Consider the following 24,203-nt stretch of genomic DNA (forward strand, 5'->3'; position numbering starts at 1 on the left):
CTTTTTCCAGAAATTGTTAATCAATATACCAAGCTAAAAGTGCAAGACCATTTATTCTAAGTTTTATACCCAGTTTTTGGTAGTCGCCACCAACTCCAACTCCAACTCCAACACCAACTATCTCGCTATTCCTCCAACATGTTAAACCAAGCAGCAACCTCTCATCCTGAGAAATGAAGCCAATGTAGCAGTGCTTAAAATTTGAATGTCCACTTGAGGCTAGCTTCAAAAGCTCTGGAAGCCACATACACAGCCTTTCCAAAAACATGGAGACAACAGGATCTGGGATCCCCCAACCTTCCAATTTAGAGATAAACCACTCTGCCAAATCTGGTCTATGTGTTAAGCCAGTCGGTAACACAGTTTGTCTGCTGTTTGGTGTGTATTTTGTACATATTTGGCTAAAAACAGCTGCCTGATGCGGCTGAAGTGATGCCCTGAGAGCTGTGGGAGTGAACATAGACAGCAAAATTTCAGCCTCACAGCTAAACAATGGGCTAAAACGCTTCATAATGCTCAATAATGCTCCTGATTCATTAAAAATTGCAGCTTTATTAATTACAGAAAAATATTCCATGTCTGTTTTCTCAAACTCAGCTGTCCTGACTGTTATTTACCTTTCAGCATGGAGAGTTTCAAAACAGGCCTGAGGACTGTAGGTCTTATTACCAGAGTCACAGATTGGTATTCTGCACAGGCTGCAGTAATGAAGGGCAGTTAGGTTGTGTGCTGTATGTCAAGCGCTAATTATTCTTACAACCTGCAGCTCTTCAGCCTTGTGAGTGATTTATGAGGGGAATGAATGCAAAAGAGTATGTGCAGTCAGACTGATGTAATCAAGGCCAAAACGGGCACAATGGAGCCACCACGCACAGCGGTTTGCAGCACCTGAAATTTGAAACAACATAGACGGCGCCACAGAACAAAGAGAAACTGGCACCGCTGACCAACTGGAGTGGTGGTTCGTTTTTCTTGTTGAAGGGGGGTGAGAGGGAGCTGAATTTCTGGTGAAGGGCCGACGCTTTCAGGCGTCACGAGAGGCACGAGAAGCACGAACACCAAGGTACACAGAGAAGAGTCTGTGGCTCCTGTACGTCTGGACACGCAGAGTGCACGAAACGAGCACTGGTGAGGGTCAGTGTGAGTGTCTAACCAGTCCACACTGATCAAGTGACTGAATTTGAAGAGAAGGAAAGTGCATTTGTCACCATCTAGTGGCCACAGATGGAAGAGAAGAACAGGACTCCATCTCTTCAACATGAGGGCCACCAAGTCATCCTGTTTCATCCAACTATGACACCATCTGTTTACTTGGTTAGAGAGCCAAAATTCAAAGGAACCAATGAGACATTCGTGGAGAACATTATATTTTATACACTGATATCCTTCTAAATTAAACAAAGGAACAGCTTGACCCTGTAGATCACCATACAAGAACAAAACCAGTCAGAGTTTTAAACAACTGGGCTTTTTTCTCTCCTTGTTTTGACCAAGACTTTGTTTTCAGCAGCTTGTGACAGTTTAAAAGTTTAGTAATATCCTTGGTTTATATGTTGGTTTGCCTCAAACTTCACTAAAAGCTAGTAAAAAAGCTAGAGCAACATTCAGAGTGACTTTTTGTGTACAAAAGTGGATGCAATTCAAGTGAGGAGGGGACTGATTTTGTTTATACTTGAGAAAGAGGACATCAACAAACTGCATCCACAACAACAAGAAATCCCCAAGAGATAAATGACATCATTTGAACTGGTCAGTCCGTCTCTCCCTTCCTAAACATGATACTCCTCGTTCATTTAACCGTTTGGTAAGAGGGGTGAGTCTGAGTGTGTGAGGGAAAACAAGATCTGGAGAGAGGGCCAAGTTGTGACGGAGCCTTGTTCATCTCATCACTGGCACCACAGTGACTGGCCCAGCAGTGTCAGAGAGCCCGGTCTGGCAGCCACATTTCCTGCGCTCTCTCTCTTTCTCTCTCACACACACACTTACAGAACTCTATTTTACCTTAGTGGGTGCTGTTTGTTATCCGTCTGGCTCGGTTCCCCCCTGCCTGTCTCCCTGCCCACCACATAAACCCAATAATGCTACACTGCTCTGGCTGCTCCAGCTCTGGCCGGCCGCCCAGTGGAAAAAGAGGAGGAGGAGGACATGAAGAGGAGGAAAGGGAAGGGGAAAGTGAGGAAAAGAGAAAGGTCACACGCGGACACAGAGAGGCTGGCACGATGAAATCAGAATCTGGGCTCCAGGACTCAGAGCAGCCAAGGCATCGTACAGTGAGACACGCAACAAGATTGCACCAACAGAGTCTTACTTTTGGTACACGTCTGTATCCACAACAACCTTTGAAATAAACCTAAAACATTATGCATGACCTGCAATGCTCTACTGGTGTGCTCATAATATTTATCAACTAAAAGCCTCAAAGACACAACTTTAAGTGTCTGCAGCTGAAGATGAGTATCTTAGGCCATGCTGGTCTTGAAGTCCAAATCGTAAGTACAAAATGAACAGCACATTAACACTTGGCTGTGATATTGGCACATGTTTCATTCAAACTTAAATATCACCACACAATCAAATATCTGCCGAATCTTTTAATAATTCTGGATGCCGGCTGAAAAATCTCAAAATCCACATTTGGCCCCTGATATCTTACATCAGCTGACCATGACCCTGTAGCAAATCCAGATTCATATCACTGGTATCAACACTCACACACACAAAACTGCTACAGTGAGGATTCTTACGAAGCCTCTTACATTAGCTTGTTGATTGGGGCAACATTATTGCTTTACTTTCATACCCTGCATGCTTCTTATTTTCAGAAACTCATTCAGTTTGAGAAGGGCACGTTTAGTCTTCGTTTCACCCCTTCTAGTCAGCATCAGAATTAAACCAAATTATTGATATTTCTATTTTTGTAGGCCTGAAAAGTCAGTAAAATGTTGTGTCTAAGCTGTAGTGCAACCACATGCTGCATGGATTCTGCTATATTGCTATAAGGCTCATATATGACAGATTGCATCTCATAGCACAGCAGAGTTTTGAGCCAGAAAATGGAGATAAAGTTGTTTGTGGGCTCTGTTTGGTAAAACTGGCATATCTACGTGACTGAAGCATTGTGTAACCAGCACAGGCATGTGGACATTAACCTGCAAGGAGGACAGAAAGCTGGTGGTGCTAGCTCTGCTAGTGTTAGGCACAATCAGCATATCAATATGACAGTTATTTGGCTGTGTAAAATAAATTATACTCCAGCATTTTCCTACCTCTAATCTAGTCTCTTAGAGGGAATTTAAATTTCCATTCAAATGACTCTGAAATGAGTCGCTCCAGAACTTTTGTATACGTCGTAATGTCTTTAACTTTAGTAGAGTGTTCAGTTAGCTGTGCTTCACTAGATTATTCACTTTTCTGACAGCTTTTTACATTCAACTTTTTAATACAGACATCTTTAATTTACTCTCCTTACATTTTCAGAACAGGCTTGTTATTCAAATCTGTAAGCATTTGCAGGAGTCATTGGTTTCTACCATGACTGAACCAACTTCAGAACCCATTTTAACCGTAATGGATCTGACAAAAACACAAAGAACAGACAGTTCTTTGGTCCATTTAATAGCGCACATCACGCATGACAGACAACAAGGAGGAAGACATGCACAAGACATGTAAGGATGAATAAGATAAGAGACTGAGGAAAATGTGAATTAAATGTCTGCAGCAGTAAAAAGGAGGATCGAGTAACTAGCTAACATTGCGACAATATTATAGCAGATTCAGTCTAGCAAGATATGTTCAATCAAACTTCTTTGCTTGTAATGTAAATTTTTTTTTTTTACTATATTCTGTTTGTTAAATTGTTTGAAGCTTTAATGATTGAAATCTTAAAGAGTTCCAAAAATTACTTGAGGTTCAGTTAGCTTTGAGAGGAAAACTTGTAAAAATAACGTACAGAGAGCTTCTTTTAAATTTCATACATCAATGTCTTTTTTTTTGTACTTTTACAAACTGGTATCTAAATAGTGTAAATAGAGTGTGTACTTTCAAACATCTGCTCCTTTGTGATGATGGTTAAGATAAAAAGCATAAAGATTTAAGGTCACAGCGTAATGTTATTGGACCTCTTTGAATAAGTCTACGAAAGTGTACATACTGTTTGCTTTTCCAGTTTGTTTTAGCCATCTGCATCAAATATATAAAGAGTCCTGTTACATAGACATTTTATATTTATTTATCATCCTTTGCACTATTTATTATGGCACTATTGCCTTACAGAGTATTCGTGTCTGCACATGTATAGCTTTGTAAACCAGATTCTTTGTATGTGTGCACATTCTTGGCCAATGAAGCTGATTCTGAAATATGACCTCTACATTGAAAGATTAAATCATAAATCTACCTTATATCTTTAAATAAAACCACCTAAGACAATAAAGACATCTCCACTCCAAGTATTTAAAACGTACTGCTGTTGAACTTAACAGAGCATAGAGCTGAGTAGTTTCTTATACAGCTGAGGACAAATCGTTTCGCTGCATTGTAGACAGAGATATGAGAGCCTGGTGAACAGACACAGACAGAATGTGCTACTTCTTTATTTACTTGCATAACAGTGAATGAATTATGGTCTTCAGCAGCTATGCCTTGGCCAAGCACGCAGATACACAAACACACACACAGACACACAAGTATGCAAAACTCGTGATGATTATCCAAAAATGCACATGGGGAAACATGCTGTACAGACAAACAAACACACTCTTCTGATAATCTCACACAAATCAAAATATGGCCTTAAAGCACTTTTACTCAAACCCAAAACCCTTCAAACAAAAACATTTCACGCAGGAAGAATTATTTTATTTTTTTAAGCAAATTATTCAGATAATGATGATAATAAAAGATAGAGTAGCAGATTTGAAGTTCGATTCTGTATGGCTGTAAAGTGAACAACAGTTATGTCTATGTGTGTCTGCTTGTTGGCAGATGAATGTGTGTTAAAAAAAAAGAGTGTTATAAGTTACAAGGAGAACTCACAAAAAGTACATGTGAGAGGAGAGGATCAGAGTTGAGTACATTTAAAAAAGAGTAGAATAGAACAGAAGAAATGGAGGAGGGAAGAGGGTAGATTAGAAAAGTTTTGCAAAGAGTTGTACTTAAACTGGTTCATACACACAAACACTGTGATGGCTCTATCCTAATATATGATATTGTTTGCATTGCTATTGTTATTTTTAATGCTTTGTAACTGTTCATTTTACAGTTATTAATGAATGGCAACATACTTGACTGATTGAAGTATGGCTTTCAAATGCGATTTTGTAATTATGTTTGTCATCTATGTATTTATTAACATACTCTGCTTCAATAACATATATTGGATATTTATCTCCTTGACTAATTCAGAATTTTTAGAGGTGTTGGGAGATTATTAGTGTGTATAATGTCTAAAAATGGTTGTGTTTTTTCCATTCCATGTTTTCCAAAGTTCAGCTGATGAAGACACAAGTAAGATACAAATAATGCAATAATAAAAAATGGAAAAAAAAATCTGGCTTTACATTTTTATCGATGATCCTGAGACTTTAATGCTAGTAATGCCATTTAATCGCACTGAATGATAAAAGAAATGCAAAGTTGAGAAGTGAAGAAAAAGAGCTGAATGGAGAAAAATACAGAGTATCACAAAGAGTCAGGTCTACACAAGGTCCATTAGAGAAGAAGAGAGTGGGGTAAAGGGGAGAAGGGGTGACTGAAAAGTTCTGAGTTTGGAGTCTGGGTGATAATCCCCCCTGCAGACACTAGTTCAGACAGCAGTGTGTGCATAAGCAAGAGAAGAAGAGACATCCTGTCCCCCCAGACATTTAGACGGGGACAGAAATCAAGCACTGCTTTACTTTGCCAAAGAGCAGTGTTGGGTGCTGGGAAAATCCGGCTTGTCTATGATTGTGAGCGTGCAGGCATGAGTGATTTTACATTCCACAGACATGAGAAATATTAACTTTAAAAAACATTTGGTGATGGAGATAAAGTTGTTGTAGCGTAATCCATTCCAAAGTAAGTGGACTTACAGTTTGAGTAGATTTGTTTGAAATGTTTGGGTCCACAATTTAATCATTTATCAGAGCTTTAAGGGTCTGTAATATAACAATGCTTGTAGGAATATAACTAAGTCTCTTGCTGAGTCGCTTTTGTATGTTGTAACAAATAGGGCACACTTTTCAGTGCTCTGGCTCTGGTTCTGGTTCTGGTTTAACTCTGTCGTGTAACATCCTGGATTAGCACTCCATCCATGGACATCTATGCCATGCTTTAAAAAAAAAAGACTTCTATGACCTGCTCACACACTAGATACATGTTGACATCACTGCTAGCAGCTCCGGGCCAAAAAAAGCAGCTTTTTGTACACATTACAATGCCTGTGTATTCCATTTTTCTTGTGGAAACTAATTCCTTGAGTTGAAACTGAAGGTGGCTGGCAGAAATGTGCTGACTTACAGAACTTTTTATGGGTGGAGCCAGGGAAATTATGCATCCAACAGTTCGTTTCATGCTTCTTTTTGATCGTCAAGATCTTAACTGCATTGAAAATGCTCGATTACACAAGAAATCTACAAAGAAAATGCTGATGATAACATGAGGAGCATGTTCTTTGACTTAACATAGCTTGTCTACAGCCAAGGGACATTATATAAGTGTTTTAACAGGCTCTGAGATACCAGCTGGGAGAATTCAATGTACCTTAATTTGTGTAACTGGTGAATTTAATTTAGACTAGCTGAATAAATGATCGTCCTGCAAAAATAAAAATAAAAATCATCTGATATTTGCTTTTAATGACACTTGTGGATGTGCTCATTTTCAGTATTCAAATTAAACTGTTCTTTTGTGTGAACTCTGCCGATCCCTGATAACTCTGTGAATACACGACAGAGAGACGGAGAAAGAAAACAAGTGTTGTCTCTGAGCTCTGAGAATAAGAGAGCTTGTGTCTTTGTTGGTCTGTGCGTGTGTGTACAAGGGAGGCGGCTGCAGACAGACAGGCTCTAGGGGATTACAGAACAGGACAGGGCACCATAACTCATCGGGGCCGATCACTGGCCACAGACAGACAGGCTGGGCTGAATGCTGATGGCTCACTGATAGGAATCTGCCACCAACAACCGACAAAGAGCATTTATCTGCAAGGGGGAAACCCGGCCCTCTTCTCACCCTCAAACAAACACACACTCACATGGAGCACATTACCAGTCTAATACACACACGCTCTGCTCATTTTTGACTCATCACTGTCATGAGCGCTGACACGGCTGTCAGCATGGCTTCATTTCTCAGATTTATCGGATTTCTTGGTTGTTAGCTCCAAGAAAAAAGAAAAAAGTCGACACCCATTTGAACTGTGAATCTTATTTTTGTGACATGACCAATCATTTCCAATTCACCATCTTTATTTTGATTTGTGGGACGTAGAATCATCAACAACAAGAGCATGTTTTGTGATATTATCTAAACTTCAAAGGGGGTCCACTATTGGATAAATCTATGAGGTCACATGATTAAAGGTTATGTAAAACAGGAGCAGAGCAGATTTTTTAGACAATATTAGTCTGATTTTTTTATGGTCATACTGCTTGATTTCAGGGGTCACATGCCTTTTAGTTTGGAAGAAAACAAACATCTGCTGCACTGAAAGGGCCTACACAGCCATCCACTGCAATCAGAGCTGTCTATCTCTACTTTTATGACTACCCAGAGATGATTATGTTGTTCTTGTTTTGTTAATTTGTGTGTGGATGTGGTAACACGTACTTGCGACTCCTGATGCCAGGCCGTACAGCAGACCTCCCTCGTCTTTGGGCTCAAAGATGTGGGTTGCTGGAGGCGGACATTTCTCCTGCCTGATGAAGTTATAAAGCAGCGTTTTCACCAGACGACTGGTTAAAGACAAACTGGGGAGAAAAGAGACAAATGGATAGAGAGAAAAGAGGTTATAATTACAGGAACATTACAACAGGTTACATAAGGCAGTGTTGGGAATAGAAGAAGCTAATATCAGAGGAAATGTGGCTTCAGATATTGCAAGGGAATCAGATTTGTTTCTTAATTACTCCCAATAACAGGTCAAAACTAAGTGGTTCACAGTGTGTCTGCTGGAGGAGTGTGGAGCACTTTCTGCAGACTGTGTACTTTTTGATACGTTTTTTGGTCTAGTCCGTATGCCAAGTGTTTTTTGGAAAGGAATGCAGTACTTGAATCTCAGATATCCTTTATTTGTCAATCAATCATCAATCAATCAATCTTTGTTTATACAACACCTTTCATTCTAATCGAATGCAGTTTGAAGTGCTGTACAGCTGTTGAAAACAAGAAGCAAAAATGAGGACCAAACTTGGTGCATGTTCAACACGAAAAATGGATTTAGAAGAGAGACAAGTGATGTCAGCTGATTTCTTTTTCACTTTTTTGTACCTTGGAAAAAACCCTGAAGGTCTGAGCGAAAGGGACTCATCTTTTATAACCCTTATAATCATCCTAAACTCTATTCATTGTATGGAGGAAATGATATTTATTCATCAGCTTCAACAGCAGAAGTGAGATAAAAACATATTGTACTGTATCTGTGTGTATTTTATTTATTTACTTAGTTGTTTTTTTGATTGTGCAATAATGTCCTTTATTTGTTATATGCTCATACAAAATGTAATAATCAGAATCAGAATCAGCTTCTGATAATAATGCAGTAATAATTACCTTAAAGGAAAACATTAAATTACTTACTCTACACAGTGTTATATATGTGATACATAAAAGGTATTATTAAGCCTCAGTGAATATCTAGAGGTCAGAAAATGTCAACACAATGTCATGTTATCTAATTCGTCCTTCAACGTCCTAAGAGTTATATAACTCTGTTCAGTTCTGAATAAATGGTTTGCGCAAATGTCTTCAAATACAAGCCCAGAGGTAAGCCACTCCTGTAGCCTTCCTTTTGTTTTAATGTCTGAAATGTTTTTCTCTTCTGCACAACAAAAACATTAAATGTATTTAAGTATGTACAATAAAGTTTAATTGTGAGTCAGAGTTTACTGTAGACTTTTTTTATGTCGGCCAATTTGGCCGGTGATCTTCCGGCTATATAGAATACCTGTCGGACATCCACTCTGAAAGCCCGATCTGCTTAATAACTTACATTTACCAGCAATTCAACAATGAAAACACTAAAATTTGAAATTAATCACTTAATAAATAATATGATCAAGCACTGGGGGATGGCGCATCGATGCCGACCTGCTACATGGAAAAAGAGGGGGAGGGAGAGAGACTGTATCATAGCGTAACGGACCAGCTTAAATTATGAACAATATGGTTATTCATATTTGGTATTTTTAACGCCAGACATTTTGGCCGATGATGTCTCTATATGCCGGACAACTGCATGTGAAACCCGCTAATAGCTGGTTATTACCGGCTAACGTAAACCCTGTTGTGAATATGAATACAATAATTTGAAGGATTTGCTTTGTCCATGTAAAAAGGCGATGCCAGTGGTCTAACAGTTTAAGTGAATGCCCCAAATACAGAGCCTATAGTCCTCTTCACAGTGGTCGCTGGTTATACTCCCAGCCTCGACCATTTGCTCGACCATGTCTTTCTACTCCCTACACTTCCTGTCTCTCTTCAGCTTTCCTATCAAATGCCCAAACATATAACTGCAGGAAAAAAAGAACGAACAAAGACTAAATATTCAGATCACTTTGAGAACTCTGAATCAACATCTGCTAACAAGGCTTTCTGAATGATTTTAAATCAGATTGTAAAGGGATTTAAAAAATCCCAGACAGAGGCTATGTTCTTCTGTGTCCCAATGAGTGAAAAACACACGTTATAAGGGTGATTCAAAGTGTTGTTGATGACATCTTTTGAAGTTACTAACAACCTTTCTTTCTCAGCAGACCAAATGGTAAAGCCATATTAGATTGCCCTCTAATCTGTTTTGCCAACATCAGCGACTTGGAAGCCTTTCTTCAGCTCAACAGCAATTAATCCAAAGTGCTCTCGTTTGGCTCTTATGCTGTGAGAGCCCTAAAAGAAAATTACTTCCGTCCTCTGTGTGCACCCATCGTAACTGCACCACTAGACTTCCAAATACAAGTGCAGCAATGCATTTATCTCAATTTATTAAAATTCAAGATAACAGTGAACTCAGGGAAATTGGGTTCAAACAATCTTAAGAGAAGAGATCGACATCAGAGGGTTCATGCTGCTTTTATTCTACTAACTTATCACCAGAATTTCCTTTTTTTCCATCACTGGTATTTAAAAAAAACATAGATTTGTTGAATTAATTTACCTTAAAATCTAAGTATTTCGTTAACGAAAGAGGTGGTTGGAACATGATGAGACTGACTGGCAGCAGAGAAAGAAGATCACTGTACCAGAGTCTGGACAGAGAAATAGTAGGCCAGATCAGACGAGATATCACTTTGGATTGGAGGACATCCAAAAAGATCTGGGCCCACATTCAAAAAAGTCTTCAACAAATTGTGGATGACCCACTAGAATAATAACAGTCTTAAATCTATGAAATATTCCACTTTTGTGGGGTTTTTTTTTATATATTGTTGTACCTCTGCATTTCAATTAGTTAGATTCTGGGGTAAAGGTGAGAGCTAATTGGAAGAGGTTTAGTCATGTAGATTTAAAACTAACAATGAATAATGGTTTCAGTCAGTGCCTAGCCATCCTTCGTGTGATGCAAACTTGTGTGTGTGTGTGTTAGTGTTTTCCTACCATCGTCCCTTCATGATGTGCTGGTAGATCAATCCATCTCGGAGGATGTCTTTGTGGAAGAGCTGATAGGAGAAGAAAACCAGCAGCGTGGTGACTGCTTCAAACAGGATGCTGTAGGTGATGTCTCTACAGAAAAACACACATGCATGTAGGGTTATAAAGGGAATACATTCAAATCTCTTAGAGCATAACTTCTTCAGATATTTTAATGACATCTCTTTAAGAATTTTAAGATGCAAGTTACAGCCGTGACATGCTGTAACTCCCTCAACGTAGTGCATGTTGTTTAAGTGAAGTGCCCTTGGATGATCTCTTGAGTATAAATAAAGGTTGATTAAAGTTAAGATCCCCTAATCCTCCTTAAAAATGTATTTTCATCAAGTAAATTCAATTACCTCCTTAAAACATTCAAGTACATTTTGTCCTTCTCCCAAGGCTACACTGTGGACATAGCTCTGGAGGTGATCTAGAGTTACGTCCAATATATAGCCTAAAAACATACTTGTTTTTGACAGTCCAATGCTAGGTTCTAAATTAGTTTTGATGGCATGAAATGATGCAGTATGTTCGTATGACTATAACTCATATTTAGGGTGAACTGAGGGAAACTCTCCTCCTTCCTCTTGAATGCTTTTAGTGTCCAACACTGCACAAACAGTGAAGGTCAATAAACAGAATAAAGTAACAATAAGCTAAAAGTATTTTTAAGTGGAGGACAGACTTTTTACTGTTAACTGCTTCCTGTCATATAAACACATCACTGAACCAGCCTGACCCAAAACAGGGGTCAAGGCTGTTTTCCACTTTCACACACGCTCTTCACCCGCTCTCTTCCAGTCAGAAGTCACACTGTCAAAATACATGCATATGACATGAACTCACACATATTTCACATCTTGAAGATGTTTTATCAGAGTTTTATTGAAAGTCTTCTAACGTATTCCTTTATATGCTGGTTTGGTTGTCTCTCTGTGAAAGACAAGAAATGTCTGAATGACATCATCAGGCTGTGCTCCAAAGTCACTGGAGTCCAGCTTAAGGACCTCTGCTCCCTTTGGACAGTGCGGGTGGTTCAGAAAGCGAACCAAATTTTGACCCAACTGGGACACATACTTAGCAGTGAATTCTCAATCATGCCCTCAGGTCGGCGGTATTATGTTCCAGTGTGGAAAACAAACCGCTATGCTAATTATTTTGTTCCTTCCGCCATAAGGCTGCTAAATGCACAAAAGGCAGAATAAATCGAGAACTACCAAGCATCCCGCTTTGCTGTACGGTCACTGGTTGTGGTAGTTGCTGATGTCACGATGTGTTATTTCCTCTACTGTATATTTTGTACTATGGATAGGTTGACTGTAAAACTGAATTGCCCTTCTGGGACTAATAAAGTATTCTGAATCTGAATTTAAAGCTGTCTTCATATTGTTTCATGAGTCGATTACTTTCCTGATAAAGTGAGAAATCATCCAGTCGGCCTGAAGTAAATAAAAAAAGGCTTCACTTCAAATTACATTTTATTCCCTGTTTACATCTAAACACTAAAAATACCATATGTTGTTAACTGTCACTGATGACACAAAAATATTTACATGTGAGGATCTGTCAATTTTTCAACTGACTCAATATTAAATTGACTTCTAGTTTTATTAACACCTGTCATTAGCCCTTTTCACATATTTTATTCACACATGTCCCTCACACTGTCAAGTTTCCCTATTCGTTATGAAAGGGAGGTTTCTCAGAAGGCAAGGGGTAATGTAAAGAGGCTGTGTTAGCCTGTAATGTCTACAAAATATCCAATATGGAGGCCAAAACACAGTCTGAAACTACGATGACAGTTTTTGCCTTCATACCAATGTTATGTGTTAATGCTACACAGTAATAAGAATAAACAAAGTGTAGAAAGAGCACAGAAGAGTATGACGAAGCATTATTACATGAACCCCTTTCACTTTTCTGCAGCGTTTTTCCTGAATATTTCCTGCTGTGTTCATACATCCGCCCACCTGACTTCCTAACAAAATGACAGTTGGGGACAGCAGGAAAAAGTCCAGGCAAAGTAAACCGGAAAAAATTGTCCTGGAGCATTCACACATGTCCTCAACTTTGAAAACTTCTGGGAATTTTAAGGAGTTTGGTGCATTTGTGAATACAGCAATTTGTATATTTTGGTACACTGACCAATGATAAAGAGACAGCAACAAATGAGGAAACAGAAGCATGATTTTTATTACCTTTGAATAATATACTTTTAGCTTTACCTAAGCCGACTATTGTATCTCTGTTTCAGGGACATAAAAAAAACGTTTTTTTTTAGATTTATTTAACATTGTAGATTTGGTTTAAACAAGACACTTCATACATAAGCAGAATGATTAAGTCTTTGAGCTTAATGTATATGGCTTTGTATAAATATTTGTATTTAATTTAAATATACATTCTCTCAATAATTTAACAGGAAAAAGTAGAGAAGAGGTGTAATATCAAATCGATTCAAGGATGATGATAAATATCAACTTTTCTCCTTAAATTTCCCCTACTCGTAAATTCCGTCCTCAAATGCTTTATCCGGAGGTTCCCATCAAAGCACATAGTTCTGTAAGGGACTGTGGGGGAGTTCTACCAAAAGAATGGTAATATTCTGAACCAAACCAGGAGCACGTACGAAGGAAGTGGGCTGACGGCCACAAAGTGGTGAAGGGAAGAAAAACAGGTAGAGTCTTGAAGCTGGGAACAATGAATAATGTTGGAATGCTGAATGCATTTACATAAGAGCCAGGGTTTGATGTCCGGAGACAACAGAAGAGAGGGAGAGATGAAGAGAAAGAAAGCATGACCGGTCTGGTAGACAGGGAGAAGAAGAGGAGGTGGAGGAGGAGGAGGAGGAGGAGGAGGAGGAGGAGGAAGAGGAGGAAGAGGAGGAGGACGCCAAGAATAACACAATACAGACGAGGGAAAAGAAAGGAAAAGTGGAAGATGCTGTGTTAAGGAAAAACCAACTGTCATGTTCCTGTGAACTTGTTTTGACACTGCAGGGGAAATTTTGTCTGCTGAGATGTACACACTGTATCTTTGTCTGGATGTGACAGACTGAGTGGCAGGCCGGAGATAATCCTACCATTGATAAGTTAAAAAAGCACACTGAAATATTCACTTATTAAAGTGTTAGCGTGCACACACCGCCCACTGGGAGTAAAGGCTGATACCAGTTTTCAATCATTATGTTCCCTCCTCTCCCACTCACTGGCACTGCTCCTCATCCAACTTTCACTTCTCTCCTTCTTGAATTAGTTTAGTTTCATCCTTTCCTCTTTTTTCCCTTTCTTCAGCATGTTTCCAACTTAGTGCTCCAGCATGTCAGTTTGGTTGAGGACTCAGGAAACAAAACATGTGCACATCCAAGCCTTAGCTTGTTCCTTAATGGATTTCAGCTTGTCTTTGTTAGTGAATCAAGGAGCAAGCAAACAGAACATTAGACATACAAACTTTTTCCCAAACTGCTTTGCATTAACTGCTCGATGACTAACATCCCAGACACTTCAAACCAGCAAACATGAATGAAAACAAAGGATGGGCTGGGCTGCACAAAAAGCCCCATAATTGATGTTTTCCTCCGAATATCATGATAATAAATTCACGTCAAACAAATGATCCCCAGTGATAAGTGCTGTGACATTAACTGATCGCTCTGTGGAGACAGTCAGAGCAGAGTAAACAACCTAACAGTGTAAAATGTCCCTTTGTGCTGTTTCTCAGTGCATGTCTGACCTTTGTAGCGTGTGCAAGTCACAATGGGGTGTTCAATTCAACCTTCCTTAAGCACGCACGCTCATAAACACGCACACAAGGGAGATACTTACAGCAGGGGCACTTCAACGATCAGGTGAACGAGGTTGGACAGCAGCTCCTCGAGGAGGTCCTGGCTGCCTGTTTCTACACAAGAGGCAGAGGAGTTATTACATGAGACACAGATGGCAGCTCCCTGTTGATCAGAGTCAGTCTCTCTTTGCTTCTGCCAACTCCCAGTGTACCAGTCCCTCTCTCTACCCTTCCCATCATCTCCATTTCATACTTAATGTAGAGGGAAGTGGCATGGAGGATAATTCAGTTTATAGGGTTTCAATTTAAAACTTTTTGCAGCCTTTGTCTGCAACTTAAAGCCCCTTTTCACAATTATACAGGCCAAAATATTAAAGCAGGATGGACGCACAGTGAGAGCTTTGATTGTGTACTGTTCCATTGAATGTTTCCAGTACTTGCTTTAATCAAATGATACAAATTTCTAATGCTAAAATGGTAAAAACAACACAACTTAGTCCATTTTAAGTGGCAGAGAATGACAAGATTAAATGTTTGGAAACAGTCATGTCTTTGCCTAAAGTAACTCCCCTCCTGGCTCTCCCTTTCCTTCCCTGTCCTCTTTCCTTTATCTCTTTCTCCCTCTCTCTTCGCCTCGTTTCTGCACTCATGGAAATGGAGGAGTAAGGGGAGGTAGAGCGTACAGCCTAACCTAAAACTTAGCTTCTTCCCAAACAGGTGTCTCACCCTGGCTCTGACTTCCCTTTCCTCATAGGCCTAACTTGATAAAACAAAAGTGAAGGGAGGTGCCAACTTAATAACCCAGATGATACACTGGCTCTTGCTGCACATCTATCTTCATGCTTGGATTGTGTGGGACATTAGGGGGCCATGAGCAACTGACCTTCTCATTGCAGCCCAAGTACCTCTCATTCATTTGAACCTTTCCTTGCATTTATGGAAGAGATTTCAAGCTATTGTAGCTACATTATTTTTTATGATTTACAATGTTATCACTTGTTTCATCTTTTTGTAACATTCAGACATTTGCAGAATTGTATATACACATTAAACAGAAAAAATTGTATCTGCTTCAATAAACAAATAGAAAAGAATGATGGAACCAACCCGCAGATCTGACCCAAGGGTGTGTAGACATCAGTGTCTTTTGTCAAACGTCAATGCATTTGTATGAATGAATTTTGGCAACATGAATAAAAGGAGTCACAGCATCAAAATGAAGGAGAACAGATTTTTTTCGAATGTTGTTTTCTGTGCTGTTTTCATCTCCAATCAGCTGCACATTTACAAGGTGTTTATACGTGAAAAAGCTCTGACGGGGCTGGTGTTTGATTCAGGTTTTATTATCAGGGTCTCTCAGAGAGAGCTGATCCAGGTCAGTAGCCTGGGGTCTTTTGCTCAATTAAAAAGCCAATTTCTTATCTCTCTTTCGGTAGGAACGGAAGTATTACACAATTGACCCTTGTGACCGCATTGTAATAACTCACACCTCATGAGTCTACTGGGAGCCGAGAACTTCAGAGGGTATTGTTCCGAAGATTTCTCCAGCAGATGATGTGGATTTTGTTTTTAGTACTAACAAGTGTGCATAAGAGGCTCAAAGCTCTTTCTGTCTCAAAAAAACGCTGTTAGTCCCTCAGGATGATACAAAAATTTGTCAATTTTCACAAGAAACATTGCTTAATGCTCTAAAGCTGACTCCTTTATTCAGTTTCCAAACCCATTTCAACCACTGAGTGGCACATCTTTCTTTACCAAGTAACTCAGTGATGCTCACCTCCACAGGAGCCTGGTGCCCTCTCCTGGTAGGAGAACTGTAGGTGCAGCTCTTCTTCACTCATCTCCCTTATGAACACCTTGAGAAGGCAGCGGATCATGAAGAGTGCGTTGTGGGCCTGCCAGATAAACAGCTGACTGCAGAGGAGAAACATAAAGAGGACATCGCATTAAGGTCAAACTCAGACTTAAATAAACGCTCTATAGGGGCCGGCTGTGTGCCAGTGGATGATGTCCTAAATGTACAGAGGAAAGTTTGGATGACTGTGTGTGTGTACCTCAGTTTTTGAAATATTTTTAGAAGCACTTGTTCATTAAAAAGTGGCTCCGACACAGGCGATTCAACAAGGGGAGGCCTGGATTAATGTCCTTGTGTATTTCACCTAGGTAGGGCAAGTGTATTGATAGAGTACCATTCATACTTAGATCAATCAAAGTGCTTTAGGGACAAAACATTAGAGATATTCAAATAGATTTAAAAAAAATAGGATCAAAACAAATAAATATATTTGAAATTAAGCAACAGTAAGCCATTGAAATCCACTAAATGCTCAAATATCCTCTATTTATAAAACGCTTTGTGGGTCCCACAGTGTTACAGTGCTCTGAAGTTCCCAAAGGACAGAGATTCACCTACTGGTCTCCCCTCAATGGAATTAGATTATGTATAACAGTCCATGAGGATTTAGGCTCACAGTTTGCACAGTTTGTCTGTGTCGGGCACAGATGATGCTTAATGAGTCCAGCATCAGTGCTCTGGGAAAACCTTTAGGCCTATAGCTTTTAAGTAAAGATGTCAAAGTGTTGAAACTGCTTATAAATACATACAGACTCTTACTGGGGAGAGACAAGTGTCCAAAAATTCAGTTTCTAATAGAAGTAGTTAATAAAGAATTGGGTTTTCACATTGAAGTCATTATCCACAGTCACAGTAGAATACTTCACATTTGAAGTAATGGCCCTCTGGTGGTTTTTAAATCATGAAATTACACCTGACTTGCCTAGATGGCTTTAGAAGAACTGAATATAACATGCATGTCCCTGTATGCCAAATAAATAATGATAAAACAGAGTAAAAATGCATTGTGGGTCCATAAATGTTGCAATACAACCTTACATCCCCATACTTTACCAACCAAGAAAGCTGTAATACCTTCCTGTTTGCCATGACACAATATAATTCCACAAAAAAAGCTAATATTTTCATACGAAATGGAAAACAATTTGACTAAGTTGGTGGGAACCATATAAAAAGGACAACAACATGTTATTGAAAACATCCTGAATAAACCACAATGTTTCACAAGCACAAAACGCCAACACAAGGGGATGTCTAATCAGTCCCACAAATTGACGATTTGCACATGGCAATTATGTCAGGCGTAGAAAATGTAGATTTGTTTGTGGGATAAAATCTGGTACGAATTGTCAGAAAAATAAATGGGTGTGGATGGGGAGCGATAACTTCAACCTCTAATGATGTTTAAAGAGCATGAGGAGTTCCCACTCGATGAATTCGGTGACTTGGGCAGGGTCGGTCTGAGTGGAAATGGATCTTGGCAGTGAGTGCAGGATAATGCTACATGTGTTGGTGGTTATACCTCTGCTGTTTTCTCATGGGAAACTAAAACCACTTCTTCTCAGTACGAAATAAAGATTCCCCCTGACTGCCCATGATCAAAGAATAATAACTGGACTGCACCCCCGCACAGAGAACACTGACATGCACCGTGTCACTGCTGACACAGTCATCAGAGTTTGTTCCCATACTCACTCTTGGCATTCTGTAGAGATTTTCAGCTCTTTGGTTCTTCCCAGAAAAATTCTGACGAGAGCGCCAAAGTTCCCCGTTCTGGGATTGTTTTCAACTAAAAGAAAAAAAAACAAGAGAGAATTAATCAGCAGCATGACATAAGAAGCAGAAAATTTGAAATCTGACACAAAAAAGCAGAAGAAATAAATGCTAATTATTCTCCATTTGAGCCTGGAGGGATCGATAGCCATTTGACTGAGCTACTGATCAGTACCAAAAATAAAAATGCAAGGGACTGTTGGAGCCATATGTATATCAATGTTATGTGCGGACTGTTTTACTTTGTTTGATGCACTTGTGTACACACTAGGTGGCCGGTGTGTCAAGCCAGGTGTAGATAGCATATAGAGAAGAAGGTACAATTAGTGGCAGGTGAGCTGCCTACCGGGTAGCAAACAGTTTTTGACCACCATCTTCAGTGTCTTCATCATCGTTTCGTGCACAATAGCTTTAGGCCTTTAATTCTGCAAGTTCATAGTAGATGTAAGTGTGGATTGATCCACTGAGCCTTTATTGTTTGTCGTTGTAAAATAAACCCGTTGATGTCAATGTACAGAGTTTGGAAGTCATTCATTCATCCTGCGCGAGGACACGCGTCAACTTTGAGTCACGGTAAAGCCGCCCCTCAGTGGCTTATAGGTTTTGTTTCTATTGGCGAAAGCAAGCAACTACAGGGATAGTTCAGTGTTTTTTAAAGAGCTTTTGTACAGTTAAAAAAAATTCTATGACTTTTTCAAGTGTCTAAAGTTCTGTTTGCAGCAGCACATCTGTTTTCAAAACCGCCTGCTACACACTACCTTTAAAATATAGCATGCAGTACGTACTGCATACTGCAATTTAAGGTAGCATGTAGTGTGACTGCTCTGTTGGATCTATTGTGCAGTATGTTGGGTCAGTTGTTGCTGAATTTCCCGTTTCGGAATGCGTAAGTAAACTACGGCCAAGCTGATAGCAAAACTGCTTCTTTAGCATCCACTTACGATTTAAAAAGTTAAGAAGTGGTTTATATGGAATTTAATTACAGTTTAGTTACAATATTCACCACTGTCATTTTGCAATTTGCACTGTAAATGTAACGGACTGTTAAACGTCTGCAACAACTCCAACACAGTAGTATTGTGGGAAACAGTATGGCTGTTTTGGAAACTGCCTACTATACTAGCAGTACTTACTGATTTGGCCAAAATTCAGTATGTAGCAGTATGTGAAGAAGAGCAAATCTGCAGTATGCAAAAACTCCCCGGATGTCTACTGATTCGGTAAAATTTCACAGCATGCATCGGACCAGTTTGCCTCGCGTACTGTTACCACTTCCTAACTTTTTAAATCATAAGTGGATGCTAAAGAAGCAGTTTTGCTGTCAGCTTGGCCGTTGTTTACTTCCGCTTTCCAAAACCGGAAATTCAGTGACATCTGGCCCAGCGTACTGCAACACAGATCAAACAGGACGGTAATACTACAGACTAAATTTAAACGCAGTATGAAGTAGGCAGTACCTACGGCCTACTACATTAGTAGGTAGAATGTAGCAGTCCGTTTTGAAAACAGCCCTCATGTGACTGGTCTGACTGGTCCACTGCATACTGAGAAATTTTCCCAAATCAGTACAACATCCGAGTACTATTGGCATACTACAGATTTAGCTTTTGCTCACATAGGCTAGTAATACTGAATTTTGGCCAAATAAGTACGTACTACTAGTATAGTAGGCGGTTTTAAAAAACAGCTATAGATTAATTTCCATGTCTGTACACTCACTATTACACTTTGTCATAATAAACACCTCATACTACACTGCTACCTCTTTAAATGTAAGAATGAAGAGGCAACATACTGAGGATCTTGGCCAGGGGGATAACAGCCTCTTCTAGCAACTTGGAGTCCCCACTGTTGACAAGAAAAGAGAGTTAGAAACAAAGACAACATACTACACATGTATGCAACAGATAAGTGAACAGATGAATCGATTGTTTGAATCATCTGTTCTGTTTTTCATGTTGTGAAGGCTGCAGAATGAAAGATATTGATCAAATCAGATCGCTTGCACAACACAACTTTTTATACATTTCTGTCAACAGAGTAGATATAGGATCAGCTGGAGACTAGTAGATATATGCCCTCTATACATTCCGATAGGAGTTAAGTATGGAATCTCTTTTATGTCTGATGGACAGCCCAATCAAGTCCTGTCGTGTCATGCCTAAATGTAGTATGTCTGAATAGCACTCAATTCTCAGCCCTCTGGACATTGCTGTGAATTTTACAAGACAAGACTGGCAGGACCAGCTTGGGGACTTTTTAAGTGTTTAGCAATTTTGGAAAACACTGATCTTTCTGGTTTACAGTTCTAAAATGAGAACAACGGTATCACTCTTATGTCTCTATGGTTAATATAAAGCTACATCCAGTAGACAGTTAACTTGGTTTAGCTCATCAGCTTGAAAGAGAGAGGGTGTCAACATCTAGCTTTGCTCTCTCAAACAATAAGAAACTATACCTAACTGGACTTTTAACACTCACTATTTTTATATCAATTAAATAGTACATATTTGTAGTCCTTGTCCCAGAGGTCGCTGATTCGACTTCCGGCCGTGACCATTTCCTGCGTGTCTTACCCCGCTCTCTATCCCCCACATTTCCTGTCTCTCTACAGCTGTCCCATCAATAAAGCCAAAATGCCCAAAAATATAACTTAAAAAGATATATATATTGTAGACAATAGTATCATGTGTTTTATGTTGCATGGAGTACAAAGATATTCAATCTGTCTTTCTATGTCCTGTGTTTTGATTAGAATAAATTGAAATGGTGAGGTAGTCATATGTTTGATTGTATCCTGAAATATTGCCCAAGAATGACTAGGACTAGTTCAGAAGTGAACTTCTGTGAACTTCACAAAGACGGATAAATAAAACACTCCTACTAGATAGATAGATAATTAACATTTGCCACAGTAGAGAAGCTGAAAGAGGGGGATGTAGTGCCTCCTCTCTCAGAGTCAAATGCTATATTGTTGAACTATTCTTAGCCAAGCAGAACACTAACTGTTGGATCATTAATCGGGTGAGTTCTGCAAACACTCTTTCTAGAGTTAATGTTAGATCCTGGCTGACAATTGTTCAGGACTTCCTTGTAGGAAAGTTTGTGCATTAAATGTCAGAAAGTTACGTAATGAGGATCTCATAACCCTTAAAAAGATGCTTGTGTAAACAGGTTTTTTAAAAGTACCAACTTTAAAATGACACCCAGGTTAAAAGAGTGAGCAACTTGTGCATCTGTGCAGCTGCATCTTACAATACTTTGTTCCCCACATTTCACTGAAAACACTGACTCAATCTAACAATAATCTGGTACATCATCATACACAACCACAAACCATTTCCTGTGTTTTATTGTTGTACCTGCTGGTGGGACTGATGAATGTAAAGGAGATGAGCTGGTTCCAGAAAGGATCATTCTCCGATATGGACTCTGTGCCCACCAGGGACTTCAGGCTGGGGTTATCAGACAGGTCGCTGACCTGGCTGGTGTTGGCACCCATCTCTGCTGGCACCAATCAGCCAGACTCACCACTCCTCACTGCTTTTTCACCGGGCATATGCCAAATCCTGGAACAGAGACATGCATCAAAAAGATGTTTTTTTTTTATGACAGTCTATTTCTGCTGTTATTTTTTGTCTGTTACTATGTGAAGCACTTGGGGCTTCAAAGGGCTAGTGAATATATTTCTTCAACTTTGACGTCAAAATGATGCTTTTCGGCTGTATTCTTAAATAAATGCAGAATCTGCAGAAATGAGTGTGCCAAATTATTATGCAAGTTGGTGATAAGAGCATATAACTTATGAAAATTAAAAACTGGGCACCATTTTTAATGTTCTATTGGTTGAAAATAATAATATTTATTTCAACTGTATTCAAACTTCAACAAAAACAACAGTTTTCTTTAGATTTGTATGCAAAATAAACCTGTCAATGTCTTTAAAACATTTTAAATCTAAAGTGTTTCTCAAATGTCCAATATAACCTCCTTTTCTTTCAGTGAGGGTCAGAGGTCACTGCTAAACAGATCTGATGAGGTTTCTGATGACTTCTCTGCTGACACTGTTAGCTGTACCTTGTATGGCTTTCCAAAGATGCTCTTTTGAGCTGTATTTCTTCCCATTACTATAAATGATCTCCTTTATTATTGACCACAAGTTCTCAGTCGGGTTGAGATCAGGTAAGCAGGCAGGCCAGTTCATGAGGCAATCCTCTTTGAAGCCCTGAGATGCCATCCAGTCTTCAAAAGGGTATTATAGAAGACACATGCAGAGTAGGAAGGTCCATGGGGGCCCCAATATCACACAATCAATATTTTAAGATTTCATCAAACGAAAGAATAAGTAAAATTCTAATATCTATCACATCTTAGTTACTTCACTTGTCCACAGCAAGGATATATCAGCTGTGCACACATTTCAAAAGCTATTAAACAAAGTTGATCTCAAATCTTCCTTGTAGTTTTACAATAAATTCTTGATTTATGCAATTTTCTTTAAGGATAATAGAGCCTCCCCCGCCATCATTTATTCAAAGGGAGGCTAAGCTCACAACAGGATGGGACACATAGAACCAGGACGTGTTTGGTTGTCTTGAAATGACACACCTTAGGCACACAGGTGCACCCGGCGAGGCAGCATTTGCATCACATAGGAAGCTAACTTTAGAGATAAACAATTAAGAGGAATAATAATGTGCAAACTGATGTATCACCAATTACACATGAAAGGCACAAACTTATGCTCAGGGGCGGTGTTTAAGTCAAAAAAGCATCCTTACTTTCTATATTCTTACTGAGGAAAGTGATGTGATGATTCTACATGGGCACAATTTAGTGTAGTTCCTCGAATGATTTCATTTGTGTCTCCTGCTTCAATCCAAATACAACATTGCATGCATCACGTTAGCTAGCTCATCCTGTTGTAAGAGCAGGGGATAGATAGTCTTTGCCTCAGCGGTTTAGACAGCCAATGCGGTAAACTGGTAGTCTTGCATTAGCATGGTGTCCCCGTATATTGATTTCAGATTAATGTTTGTCTCAAGTGAACCGGTAGGTAAACACTGACCGTCCAGAAAACAGCTAACGTCCACTGCTTGTTTGCAATCAGCTGACCGCTCGGCTTACCTGTCATAAATTCTTCTCGCTGTTTCCGTGGCTCTTCAGGCTCCCAGGTCCGAAAATGAACGACTGTTTTTCACACGGGTCAGGAGTTTTGTCTAGTATGATACCAATTGTAATTGTAAAGCGCAACGTTTAAAATTGTACGGTATTTCAGACAATTAAGTTTACTCTACATACTACTATCCTCCATGTTTTCCACGTCGCCACCCCTTGCGTAATGACGACAACAGTCGTTGAATACGTAGGTGACGTTGCAGATAGAAAAAGGGGGCCGGTAGTTCTCACATGTATGTCAAGCCCGAGCAGTTTCTAGCTCGACCTAGGGGCGTCGTAGTAGGGGGGAAAGTGGGACTGACTACCTAGGGACCAAATGGGGAGGGGGGCCCTTAATGGGCCTGTAATAATCAATTATCAGGCCCATCTCCTTTGGAATCATCTACCATGATTCCCTCTCCACTTTTAAGAGTAGGCTCAAAATTTTCCTTTTTGATAAAGCTTATAGTTAGAGCTGGCTCAGGCTTGGGCCAGCTTTTGTTATGCTGTGAGTTTACTGACATGGAATCTAATCTATAGCTGTTTTTGAAACCGCCTACTATACTAGTAGTACGTACTTATTTGGCCAAAATTCAGTATGTAGTAGCCTATGTGAGCAAAAGCTAAATCTGCAGTATGCCAAAAGTACTCAGATGTCGTACTGATTTGGGAAAATTTCTCAGTATGCAGTAGACCTGTCAGACCAGTCACATGAGGGCTGTTTTTGAAATGGCCTGCTACATTCTACCTACTAATGTAGTAGGCCGTAGGTACTGCCTACTACATTAGTAGGTTTGAATTTAGCCTG

General features: G+C 39.5%; 1 protein-coding gene across 2 annotated transcripts in view; it reads right to left on the reverse strand.

Moving 5' to 3' along the window:
• dym (dymeclin) overlaps positions 1–23,602 on the reverse strand; it is a 77,726-nt gene extending 54,124 nt beyond the window's left edge. Inside the window, exons 1-8 of one of the 2 annotated variants that reach the window (XM_034710226.1) lie at positions 23,366–23,602; positions 21,601–21,807; positions 20,034–20,086; positions 18,161–18,254; positions 16,388–16,524; positions 14,652–14,718; positions 10,792–10,917; positions 7,810–7,949 (exon numbers count right to left, since the gene is read on the reverse strand). In XM_034710226.1, the coding sequence (XP_034566117.1) occupies positions 7,810–7,949; positions 10,792–10,917; positions 14,652–14,718; positions 16,388–16,524; positions 18,161–18,254; positions 20,034–20,086; positions 21,601–21,740 (757 nt within the window). In that variant the 5' untranslated portion in view covers positions 21,741–21,807; positions 23,366–23,602. Of the gene's footprint in view, positions 1–7,809; positions 7,950–10,791; positions 10,918–14,651; positions 14,725–16,387; positions 16,525–18,160; positions 18,255–20,033; positions 20,087–21,600; positions 21,808–23,365 lie in introns of both variants that reach the window. The other variant, XM_034710225.1, reaches the window with a different exon arrangement.
• Between the last annotated feature and the right edge of the window lie 601 nt (positions 23,603–24,203).

The sequence above is a fragment of the Notolabrus celidotus genome, chromosome 19 (genome assembly GCF_009762535.1).
Source record: "Notolabrus celidotus isolate fNotCel1 chromosome 19, fNotCel1.pri, whole genome shotgun sequence".
Taxonomy (NCBI): domain Eukaryota; kingdom Metazoa; phylum Chordata; class Actinopteri; order Labriformes; family Labridae; genus Notolabrus; species Notolabrus celidotus.